The 12,747-nt window shown below is 45.9% G+C and overlaps 1 protein-coding gene across 2 annotated transcripts in view; it reads left to right on the top strand.

Annotated features, from left to right (window-relative positions):
• KCNH1 (potassium voltage-gated channel subfamily H member 1) overlaps positions 1–12,747 on the top strand; it is a gene marked incomplete at its 5' end in the record, with an annotated part of 415,511 nt that overhangs the window by 298,708 nt on the left and 104,056 nt on the right. For both annotated transcript variants that reach the window (XM_081224401.1, XM_081224400.1), the window contains one exon: positions 3,374–3,626. In XM_081224401.1, coding sequence (XP_081080527.1) covers positions 3,374–3,626 — 253 coding nt within the window. The remainder of the gene's footprint in view (positions 1–3,373; positions 3,627–12,747) is intronic.

The following is a 12,747-nucleotide window of genomic DNA, read 5'->3' as shown; positions in this document are numbered from 1 at the left end:
GTCTCCCTGGAGGGCTCTGGGATTTGCCCCACGTCCTGATCCAGATGGAAGAGGGACTATTGTGACACTCAGTGCAAAGCCCAGCCCGGCCTGGGGTGGCCGCTCTTCCTTGGCAGGCAACTCCTGGGGAGAAAGCCAGTCCCAAGGTTCTGAGCCCTTCCCTGGTTTCCCTCCCCTCCAATCCAGCTCAGAATGGTCGGTGATGACCAGGCGATGTGTGTGCAATGGAAGGGTGGGTGTGCTGGGCAACTCCCAGTAATTATCTGATGACCTTGAGCACATCATTGGTCCCTCTGAGCCTCAGTTTCCTTGTCTCTGACACATGGAATCTAGATGACTTTTAAGAATAAGGCTGACCTCTAAGGCCCTTTTGGCTCTGACCTCCTGGACTTCAAAGCCTCCCTCAGGCTGACCTGCTGCTCTGCTGTGATAACAGTGTCAGACATGGCAGCTCCCATGCATTGAGCCCTGTCACGTGCCGGGCATCGTACCAGGACTTTCACACAGCAGTTCATGGAATCCTCTGAAGAATTCTATACTCAACTTAGAAGAAGAAGACTTGGGGAAAGAAGCATAGCTTCAAGTCCACACGACTAGTACATGCATGTGGAAGCCAGGACGTGAATCCAGATCTGCTTGATCCTAAAGCCTGTTCTCGCATCCATGCTTCATCATGCCCCCACCCCTCCTCTCCCCCAGGGAGACTCCATGAACCTCTGTGGTGACATCTCCTTGGGGCCTTCATAGCCTCAGAGATCAGCAAGAGTGGTTTCTCCTCAAACCAAGTAGAAGGGCAGGTGGCGCAGGAAGGCTGCGGGGTCTTGAGCTGACACCACCCCCCACCCTCAGAGAGAGGCGTTCAGGAGCCCCCGCCAGTGTGAAGCCAACAGAAGAATGATGGAGATGCTGATGGAGATGCTGATGGCCGTGAGAGTGTAATTTCTCCACTCCAAGTGCCCTCTCCTCTCCACATGTGCTTTCCCGTGGCTCTGGAACACTGCCCGTGAATCAAGCATTATCTCCACGCTCTGCCAGCAAAGCCCAGCCCAAGGGAAAGGAAATATTTAAAGGTGAAATCACCTAGAGAGCAAATCTTTGTTTCAAACCACTGGGCACAGTTTTGACTTGACAAGCAAGTGTTCCCCACTCCCTGGTGTTCAGCTTGGAGAGAAGAGGATCCAAATTAAACCTGCATTTCTACAGGAGTCTTGTTTTACTGAACCTGAAGGAGAAGTACATAGTGAGCGCTCTGCCTAAGCACTGGCGAGCTGAGTTTTCCTCTGCCTCAGTCAGTCCTCCATCCCCACTCCCAGAGAACATGCTCACTTCCTCGGCATCCTACAGCCCCAGAGCAAGAACGCAGAGGCACATTGAGGATGGGGACCTGCGTTTATTGAGTCCCTTACTGGGGCCAGGTGCTGTCCTGAGGATGTGTACTGGTAGATATAATTTCATTGAATCCTCATAAGGCAACATTAGCAGCATGCTTGTTTACAGAAGAAACTGAAGTGTAGGGCAGTTAAGTCACTTGGAGAGGAAGGAACTGGGATTTCAACTGTTTGACCTCCTCTTTCCAGTGCGGAGCATGGGGGCATGCAGAGGGGTGAGACTGAAGCAGAGCTGTCCTGGGCAAGGTGAGATTTGAGCTGGGTTTTGAAGGAGGCTGAGAGACTTCCAAAGTCGGAGGTGAGCCCAGATGCAGAGGCAAATGGCCTGTGCTGAGGCAAAGAAGCAGGGGTGGGGAAGTAACCAGCACCCCAAGGAAATGTCTTCACTTAACACATTTGATTTTATGCCCCCAGCTTTGTTCACAGGCTAGGACAGGAGAAAGGATTATTTTAGGAACACTCCTGACTTCTCTGGAAAAGTACACTTGAAGGTGTCCTCTTGTGTTACTTCGTGCTTGCTACATAAGGAGCTATGAATGATTTCTTGCAAAAATTTAGTCCAGAGAAATATTTCTCTCCATAGGAAAGGCTGAGAAATTTTTATTTCTTTGGAATATGAGACCCACGTGGCCTCTTACAGTTCCCATTGTGCCTTGAGTTCCTAGACGCTGAGAGTCAAATTACAAGCAGCTGTTTTGGGCAGCTTTATCATATAGGAAGTGATTTGTATCTAAACTGGGCTCTGGAGTCAGACTACCTAGTTGGAGAGCCCAGCTCTGCAGTTTCCTGGCTGTGCAACTTTGAGCAAGTTATTGATCTTTCCTGTACTTCAGTTTCTCCTCTGTAAAATGGTACCATAATAGCACTTACATCATAGGGTTTATGTGAGGATTTCAATTAGCTTGAAAACGTAAAATCACAACTCTCCTGACTTTCCCTCTGCTTTCTTTCTTCATTGTTCTCCTTAGCACTTACTGCTAAATGTTACTTATTTTGCTTTTTATTTGCAAATAGCCCTAACCACTGAATTTTACTTATTTTGCTTTTTATTTGTCCCCTCCCACTAGATAGTAAGTCACACAAAGGCAGGGGGTTTTGTTCACGCTACATCCTCAGAGCCTAGAATGATTCCCGACATACAATAAGGTATTCCGTAGATATGTGTGAAATGAATGAATGACTCCAAAGTGCCTAGCAATGCCTGGCACGTAGGAAGCGCTCAGTAAATATTACTTAATATCTTTCTTCAAATCACATCCACCTTCAATCCATCAACAGACCATGTCAGCTGTATCTTCAGAATACATTAGGAATTTGATTACTTCTCACTGGCTTCCCTGCCAGCATCCCAGTCCAAGTCCTCTCACTGCTCACCTGGACACCTGCAGGAGTGAGCTAACTCGATTCCTGGCTCCACTCCTGCCAGCCTACAGTTGGCCCTCTAACTTCACTCTGGAGCTGCAATGATCGTCTTAAAATATAGAGGATGCCCTGTCACTCCCCTGTTCCAAGTCCTCCAACGTGTCCCCATTACACTCAGTATCATAATCAAGATCTTTTCATAGTTTAACAGTCTCCACATGCTCTCATGCTTGATGTTCTCCTGAAACCTCATCTCCCATGCCCACCTTTCCCCTCATTCACACTGGCTATTGCTCAGGTCTCCTCACAGCCTTGGCTATTCTGCTGGAATGTTCTTTCATAGGGCTCCCTCTGACACGTTATGTAGATGTCAGCTTAATTGTCACCTCCTCAGAGAGGACTTCCCGGATTTCCTGTCTAAAGGGTCCCACATACTCCCAGCCCCCGACTCAGGCCCCTGTCCTGAGCATTTAGCACAGATTTTGGGGTCACTGTGGCTGTCTTGTCCATTGGTGCCTTGAAAAGTATGGTCTAGTCTAGTGGGTGTTGCTTCCATCCTGCGAAACAGTGAGCTGGAGGCCACACCGAGGATCCTGACACTTTTTCTCCCCATGCTTGGCCAGGTCCTGCAGATCTGCCCCAAGGACATGAGAGCTGATATCTGCGTGCACCTGAACCGCAAGGTGTTCAAGGAGCACCCGGCCTTCCGGCTGGCCAGCGACGGCTGCCTGCGGGCACTGGCCATGGAGTTCCAGACGGTGCACTGCGCCCCAGGGGACCTCATCTACCATGCGGGAGAGAGTGTTGACAGCCTCTGCTTTGTGGTCTCCGGCTCCCTGGAGGTGATCCAGGATGACGAGGTGGTAGCCATTCTAGGTAGGTGTTGCCTTTGCTGGATGGAAACCTGCTGGTACCTGGGGCTGGTTTAGCTACTGCCTTCAACCAGAAATGGCTCCACAGGGCAGGACCAATGGTTGACATCCATACATCTATCCAGCAAATATCTGAGTGCCTGTCTCGTACCAGGCAGTGTTTGAAGCACTTGGGATGTTTCAATGAAATAAATGGATTTTGTCCTACAGGAGCTCTACTGGGGGGAGGTGAACAAATTAGCAGACATTTGTATACAGTGGAAGGGACATCTAACCCGGGATTCAGGTATTGGGGATGGCTTCCTGGAAGAAATGACATCTAAGTTGAAACCTAAAAAATGAATATGAGTTAACATGGTGAAGGGAAGGGACAAAGGAGTATTCTAAGCAGAGGGGAAATCATGTGTGAAATCACCACAGAGAGAGAGAGAGAGAGAAGTCATGATTCATTTGTACTAGTGTGCGTACTCAGTGTGGCTGGAACACGCAGGGTAAGGAGGGGTGTGGTGAGAGATGAGTCTGGGAAGGGAGCTCTGAGCACCAGGCAGATCATGGCAGGCTCTGGAAGCCAGGTTAAGGGACTTGGATTTTATTTTGGGGGAGCCAATGAAGGGTTTAAAGCAAGGGAGACCCATGATCAGATTTGTACTTTAGAAAGATAATTGTAGTTGCAGAGTTAATTGAAGGGGGAAGGCCGGGGTAGGGAGATGAGCCTGGAGACCTGTTATCTAGGGGTAAGTTGGTGGAGCCCCGAACTAATATTTGTGGTGGGCAGAGGGAGAGAAGCAAATGGAGTTGACATATTGAAGAAGTAGAATCAACAGCACCTGATGATGGTTTGGCTGTGGGAGGAGAGGGAAGTCAATGAGGACTGCAAGATCTCTCACTTGGAAGCTTGGGAGGCAGTGTGCCAGGCACTGTAATAGGGAATGTGAGGAGAGGAAGAATGACATGGGGGAACATGTGGGTATTTGATATTTGAGCATCAGTGGCCTTTGGGAGATTCATCTGGTCACCTGAGGCAGCTGCAGAACAGCTCTTTAGTGGGGGCATGTTTACGTCTCTGAGGGGGCAAGCCCTCATAATAATACCCATCATTTATGGTCATCTATTCTGTATCAGGCGTTTTACATACAGATTCTCAGTTCATCTTTACAGTAACCCTATGAAGTAGTTTTATTATCCCCATTTTGTAGATGAGACACTGACAGCTCAGAGAGATTGAGGAACTTTCCCAAGTCTTCATAGCTGATGAGGTCCATGGAGCCAGCATCCTGGGGTCCCTCTGACTCCAGAACCTCTGCCCTGATCTATTTAGCATTACTTCATTCCCAGTGTTAGTATGTAGTTTGCTGGCCCATTCAATTGCCAGACACTGCTAGACATTGTGGGCTTCTTCTTTTTTTTTTTTTTTAATCTTTGGGTGTGCTTTTTTAGGAAACTGAGGCAGGGAGACATTGTTAAACTGAAGTTAGACTTGAGATTCAAACCAAGTATCAAGACATAGTATAGATAGTGTTTTTTTTCTAAAGCCTAAACTTTGTTTCTGCTTGATTTGAGAGTATATGATATGCAGCCTCTTTTCTCCCCTGACCCTGAGCCAGCTTTCCCTCCTGATTATATTCTACTCAGGTTAAACCAAGGATGATTTGTATTCCTTCAGTGTGTGCTGGCAGATGGTGGGAGGGAGACTGGGATAGAGATTCAGTGGGGGATGGAGGCTGAAACTGTATGTCGAAAGAAGTTTTGGATTCCTAGTGTCCACTGAACTCTACAGACAGGATTATTATTCTGTTCCTTGCCTTTCTCATCCACAGAGACATGAGATTTGACTGTGTGTAAGGAACAGCACACAGTAAGGGTAAAGCCATTGCTTTAGTATCACTGCAGGGAAAGGATACTTATCTCTACCTTTAATACTAATCAGTGTCCCCAGTAAAGAGGACTTTCCTTTAGTAATAGCTCTCTCAGGACATTTGCCTGGCTGGGAAGAAGAGTCCCTAGTGACTAGTGGGCTTTCCTTTGAATTTGAATTTGATCCTTTGGTGTAGGGCATCTTTCACCCATTCCCTTCACTGATAGCTCACCATATGCCTTTCCAAGGAGTCTAGCCTCAGACCAGTGCCATCTCCCTTACATATTCACGCTCAGGCCTTCCTTATCAACACCTCACCATGCCCCCCGCCAACCCCAAGCTAAACAGCTGCACTATTAGGGGTTGGGTTTGGACACCTAGGCATGGAGGTAGGAAGAGCTGCAGAGGGTGAGGAAGGCAAATGATTACTTCCCAGCCCCGTCTCATTTCTCCTCAGCCTGGGCTTCTTGTGGGGAAGCAACCAGGGCTTGGTTCAATTTTGATTTATTTGGTCAATTGACTACTTCTCCAAGTCCAGCCCTCCGCCTCGGGCCCTCCTGGGCCTCCTGCCAGCTCTAGCCAGCAGCGTGGATGGGGCCTCTGAAATAGCTCAGCAGCTTCAGATTCAAAGTGGTTGCTGCCCTCAAGCTGTCCAGACTTGAAAAAGCAGGTATCCCCAGGAGCCAGATTGGGTCCAGAAAGTAGGTCCAAGCTTGACGTCCTAAAGAATCTTTGACATTACAAGAGGCTCTTATTCTTTAAAAGGATAACACAGGTCCTTTGAATGAACTTGACCTCTGGGCCAAGAGGTGTAAGAGAGTCCAAGCTCTTTTTCCCTTGGAAACTTCAGAGTTTTGTTGTTGTTCTCCTCTAATTAGAGTACCTTCTGCTCAATGAACTGAATTCAGTTTGTTCTTGTAGAGAGGGTTTAAGCATCCAGTAGCTATTAGAACTAGATCTTTAGTGTCCTTTGATGCCTTTCAATTCAATCCAACTGAAATTTATTGAGGCAACTGTCACAGAGGTGGGGATGCATCAGTGGATCTAACATGAGCCCAGCCTTCAAGGAGCTGCTGCAAGGAGCTCCTCAAGGAGGAGACTAACATTATTTAAAAGGCACCAGTCACACTGCTTGGCAACTATTACCATAGAGAGAATACAGGTGCTTCTAGAAGGTTATAGGACATGTAACTATTGAGCAGCTACTGCACCCAGTGCTCCAATGAGAATAGCCAGGGAATCCTTAGTTACCATAAAACAGGAGGCTTTTGGAAAAAGCCCAGAACTCATCCATCTCATTCCTTTGGTCTCTAGTCTCTTGTTATCAGTTCACTCATTTACACTCTTCTCATTTGTTTCCTCCTTCCAGTTCTAACATTCCACCCCCATTCTCTGTTTAATTTTAGCACAGGCTCCAAAAATGAGGAAAAGGGTCAGGACTCATAACTGAGTGTGTTTAGTATGTGTTAAAAATAAAACGCTTTCTAATAAAAGTTTTCTGGAAAAGTGTTTTTCAAACGTTCTTGACTCAATGTATATTGTATTATGAACTAATAAACACATGTGCACACGCACAATTATACATAAAACTCAGCACTTAACTCTTGCTGCATGAAATGCAACCTCGTGTTTTCTACTAGATTCTATTCACTTTCATTTAAAAAGAAATTGACTGTCATGACCCACTAAATTACTTACTTGACCTGCTCTCAGCCCGCAGTTTAAAAACGTGGTCCCACAAACACAGACGATCTCTCTCCTGGATTGAAAACCATGCTGTCCCCTGAGGACAGAGAATATACTAGATGATCTCATGTGTTCTCCTTTCCCTCTGAGGTTCTCTGCCTGATTTTTGAGGTGATACCCTCCTAATCTCCTTTTGGAATTCTCTTAGAAATCACTTCGTGGCTTCTCTAATTTAGTTTCTTGGCTCTTTGAAATAAATTCAAGCCTTTAGCCTGTGCATTTTATTCATTAGGTTTTTTTGAAGTAATCTTCTTCTAGTTTTTCATAGATACCAGGATAAAAAGTCACAGGTCCTCATTCTCTCCCTGCCCCTGTGGTACTCTTAGCATCTGCAAGTAAGTTGTTATCTCAGTTCTGTGTTAGTTGACCAATGTAAATGAGGGATGAGCTTTCATCAGGGCTCAGCTTGAGTGTGATCCATCTCTCTGTGTTTCCATCTTATAAGTGCAGTGTTTAAATACTCCTGTTTCACTGTGATTTAGAATCCCTGTAGTAACTTTTATGGGTTTTGCATTTTAATACTTAATTTATATTTTAATCTCAGATCATCTTGTATCTTTTTGTTTTCTTTTGGTTCATCGTCTTGGGTGAGACAGACGTTTTTGTTGCCAGGCTACACTGAGCAGTGGAAAGAGCCCTGGACCTGGGACTGGAGATTTAACTGTAACCCCAGTTCTGCACTAATTCCCTGCAGGAGTTGCCACTAATTGGTTAAGTCTCCAAGGCCTCCTGTGGTTCTGCTAAGACCATCACACTGCATCCATTGCATGTTTACTCATCTGTCGCCTATGAGCTGAGGTCCTTTGGTTTCCTATCTCTGGCATGGCCCAGCACATGGAAGGTACGGGGGGCTGTTTGCTGAATTGAGCTGAATTGAATTGAAAGGCAACGGCTGGGCTGTGAAAGGCCCCATGGTCCAGAATAAGGGGCTGGACTTTATCTTGGGGGGGATGAGGGGCCCAGAGAGGGTTTTAAACATGGGAGTGACATGAAGATTTGGGTTCCACAAATATAGAGGCATGGAGGCTAACAGGGAGGCTCAGGTGAGAAATCATGAGGGCCTGAGTGAGGTGGTGGAAGGGAGATGGGGAAGAAGAGCCAGAGAGAGCGGGAGAGGGGGAACCTCCAGGATATGGAGCTGAGAACCCTGAAGGGCAGCATGGGACGTGGGCTGGAGAGGCAGATCTGGGCTAACCTGTTGACGTTTCTAAATCTGAGCCTGAGGAACTAGGTAGTGGGAAACCGCCAAGGGTGGTGAGTAAAGTGTGACACTGTTAGAGCTGTGATTTGCAAAAATTAACGAATTTGACATAGAGACAAGGAGACCAGTAGGTGACTGCAGCTTATAGTAAGGATGAAAGGTGTTATGGTGTGGGCAGGAGAAACCGAGACAGGAGTTGGGCTGCCAAATAAAACACAGATATCCAGTTAAATTTGAATTTCATATAAACAAAGAATAGTTTTTAGCTGAAGTATTTCCTAAATATTGATGGGGTATGTGTATGCTAAAATGTACCCATTTATCTGAAATTCAGATTTAACTGGGTGACCTGTATTTGCTGAATCTGGCATGGAAGGGTCAGGTGGCTGAGACATTCTGGGAGGAGAGTCTGAAAGGTTGTAAATAATAGGATGTGGGGAGCAGATACAGGGAGGTGAGAGGGGACTGACCCCCAGTGGGTGGAGAGATGGAGGCACCGGCAACAGAAGAAGCCAGTCAGGAGGAAGAGGTGGTGAGAGGGAAAGGTGATGAGCTCGGTTTGACTTGTTGCGTTTAAAGGCCAGTGGGGTATCCAAGTGGAGTGTTTAACAGCTACTCAGAAAGGCAGGTCTGGAACTGGGAAAAGAAGCCAGGGCTCAAGACAGAGATTTAGGATTCAGAGGAAAGAATAGGAACTTGGGGAGAAAAAATAGGTGCAGAGTTAATAGAGCTTTCTAAAGGAAATTCTCATAACTTTAGAGCCCAGAGAGAGGGGACTGGTTAAATCAAAAAATATGGTAAATCAAGGCAGTTGTTATGATGATGGTATAAGAAGTTTGATTGGAATGCAAAATGTTTCAAATATAATGTTAAGTGGAGAAAAAAGCAGAATATATAACTATATATGCAGTAACTCTAACTACATAAAAATGCATATGAGTGGAAGAAAGATGGAAAGTGTACCAACACGTTAACTGAAGCTTTCTGCATGGTGGTCTTAAGAGCCAATATTTTCTACTTTTCAATATATTTCATTTATTTTATATAATGCACATATATCCTTTTATAAGCAAAAGGGGAAAAATCAAGTCAATTTTGAATTCTTATCTGTAGCCATCCTGGAAAATTATCACCTGCTTTCAGTGGAAGATTTGTGATCTGTTCACTTAGTGGAGAGACATTTGGCTAATTTAATTTTATCTAACTGCAGTTGTGAGGAACAGAAGGAGAATTATCATGATGTTTCCAAGCCACTGCTTGAATGTAACCATTTATGTGTGGGCCCCCCTTCAGATAGCTATGCCAACATTGTTTCCTCAGACTCAGTATAGTCTCCACGAAGAAGGCTGGTGACCCATGTTGGGGTGAAATTTTAATTCCTTTAAGGAGAGCATTTGTATCATAGGGTAATTTCTAACATCCATCATTTTTAGTTCTTCTTTTTAAATAGGTCCATAAATTTTCAGCTCAGCATTAAGCTGGATCAGAGTGAATTACGGAGTTTTTCTGAGCAGGTCAGCAAATTCCTTCTGGGGTCAGGCTGACAATGTAGCCACCTGAGGACACCAAGGTTCTTGCACTTGGACTGGGGGCCAGTCCTGTCCTCAAAGTCATCCATCCTAAGTCATTCATAGTCTTTCAAATCCTGTCCCACCTTACATTATTCCACTCAGACCCATCTTTTCATTGATCTGTTGATTAGTTCATTCCATAAAAATGCCAGGTGTAGTGCTGGGTCTTGGAGATACAACAGTGAACCAAACATACAATCCTGGCACAGAACTAACAGTCTCACCAGGGAAACAGACAAGTGAATATACAGTTTCACGTATAAAATAGAGTGCCAAGAGTTGTAATAAGTACGAACAGGATGCTATGGGAACTTATAAGACAGGCATCTAATTCAGCCCAGCCAGAAGAAATCAAGGAAGGCTTCCTGACAGAGGTGGCATCTGAGCTGAGACTTCCATGATGAACTGAATTTCACCAGGTGCGTGGGAGTGGGGTGTGCTGAGCATAGGGGATTAAAGAGAGAGTGTTCCCTGGCAGAGGGGCAGCATCTGCAAAGACTTTAAAAGAGAAGAGTCACAAAGTCGCATTTGTGTTTAGAAAGATCATCCTGGATACTGTGAAGAGAATGGATAGCAGGCAGGGAGACCAGTGAGGAGGGTGCTGAGAGATGAGAGAGGCCTGAACTGACTTAACAGCAGTGGGAATGGAGAAAAGTAGACAGATCCAAGAGATACCTGATAAATAAAATTATCAGAGCTTGGTCATTTATTGAATATGGAGACAAGCAAGAGAGTGGAGTCTGCAATGACTTGGACAACTTTCACAGGGAGGAGAAACACTGGAGGATGGGCAGGTTTCCCTAGGAGCAGGACCAGTTCCAGTTTTGAATCTGTGGATTTGAGCTAAGTTCAGGTATCCAGTGGGAGGTTCTACGGACTCGGAAGAGAGATCGAAGCTCGAGGTATAAACCTGGGGATCATTGTGATCCAGGTGACAATTGAAGCTAAGGGAGAGGCTGAGAAACCTTGAGGAGAGAGAGGAGGGTAAGAAGCAACAAGGTCTAGAGCAGAGCCCCAAGGAATACCAGTTAATATAGGACACATGTAGGACTCCGAGGTGGACCGCCATCAGAGGGGGAGAGACCAGGAGAGTGGGATGTCACAGAAGCCAAGGAGAGGCAGAAAAGGCCATTCTCAAATGCTACAGAACCACATTTCAGTGACTAGAAGATGCCATGGATGATAAGACACACCAGTATTCTATGGCCCACTGAGAAACAATGCTGCCAATTAAACTGTGACATATCATTGACTGTAAGGCATCTTCTGATGTCAGAGATAAAAAATGCTAAACAACTTAAGTATATCTTAGAATCAAAGAGCTTTAATATCTTGAAGACTAAAAACTATCTTTTAGGCTGTTATCAGGAAAAGAGTTATTGACCACGGGTGAGCATAATGTTGAGTATAGGGTCAGAAGCAAGATTAGAGGAGCTTGAGAAATGAAGAGAGTGGGAGTTGGGTTCAGGGGTGCTTCATAATTTGCATACATCTCTCCCAGAGTTCTGAACCAAGAGAGATAATAAGTAAGATGGGTACCAGTCAAAATATCAACTTTTATTTTTGTGATAAAGCTAATATCGGAGAATATGCATTATATTTGCATCCAAGAAGGCTTCCCAATATTAAGCCCCAGAATTAGACCCACCCTTGTGTTGCTGACCAGCACAAGCCTACCCCTGTGAGGGTCTGTCCTGTATCTTTGGTGGCAAGAGGGACAGAGAGAACAAGCTCCTGGCAAGCAGATCCCAAGGAGAGTGAAGGGGCTGGCCTGCACACGTGCAGGGTCTCCTCCCAAACTTATTAATCAGATGAGAGCACGAGGGAGGCCAGGAGTGTGGTGCACCTGAAGCTGTCTTCTGGGCAGGAAACATCAGGAATAGGAACAAATCATTCCCCCCTTGATAGTCAGAGCATGGAGGCAATGTAAATAACAACGCCAAGAAATTGAGCCCTGAAAGAAAGGAGAACATAGCCCAAACCAACTCTCTTCATTCCTGACCATCTAGCTTTCCCCCTGCTGCTTGAAGGGATTATCCATCTTTTTCATGTATCTGAATTCTCTTGCCTCACCGTAGAAGGCTAGCTCCGTTCCCTTTTTCTCTATGAAATCTCTCTAGTTCTGCCTAGACTAGTCTCCCACATATCTTGGTATTACATTTTGGTTTGTTTTAACTTCACTGTTACATACATGTAGGTTTTGTCTCATATTGTAAGCCTCTTGAACATAGAGATGATATCATGTCTTTTTGTTCTATCTCCCTTAATTGCTGGAACACTGCCTGATCCATAATAGGTCAGGCCAAATTGCTGAACTGGTTTGAATTGTGTGCAGAAGGGTGGCGAGACATAACCCCACCTTTGGGAACTCCCAATCTCATAGCTGCCTGGGAGAATCAGAGGCAGTTCACATCGCACCTGGTATATGACGTTACAGATTCTTGTGTGGGTTTCATTAACCAGGTATGTGGCTGAACCACAGCATGGTCCCATCCCTAATACAGAGATGGTTTGCAGAAGAGCAGAACAATTGTTCTCCTTTGTACCAACTTCAAAAGAAAACAAATGGGGCTTCCCTTGTGGCGCAGTGGTTGAGAGTCCGCCTGCCGACGCAGGGGACACGGGTTCGTGCCCCGGTCCGGGAAGATCCCATATGCCGTGGAGCGGCTGGGCCCGTGACCCATGGCCGCTGAGCCTGCGCGTCCGGAGCCTGTGCTCTGCAACGGGAGAGGCCACAGCAGTGAGAGGCCCG

Source organism: Mesoplodon bidens, assembly GCF_964165515.1.
Source record: "Mesoplodon bidens genome assembly, chromosome: 2".
NCBI lineage: Eukaryota > Metazoa > Chordata > Mammalia > Artiodactyla > Ziphiidae > Mesoplodon > Mesoplodon bidens.
Note: the sequence above shows the minus strand (reverse complement) of the source record. Positions and strands in the feature narration are given on the sequence as shown.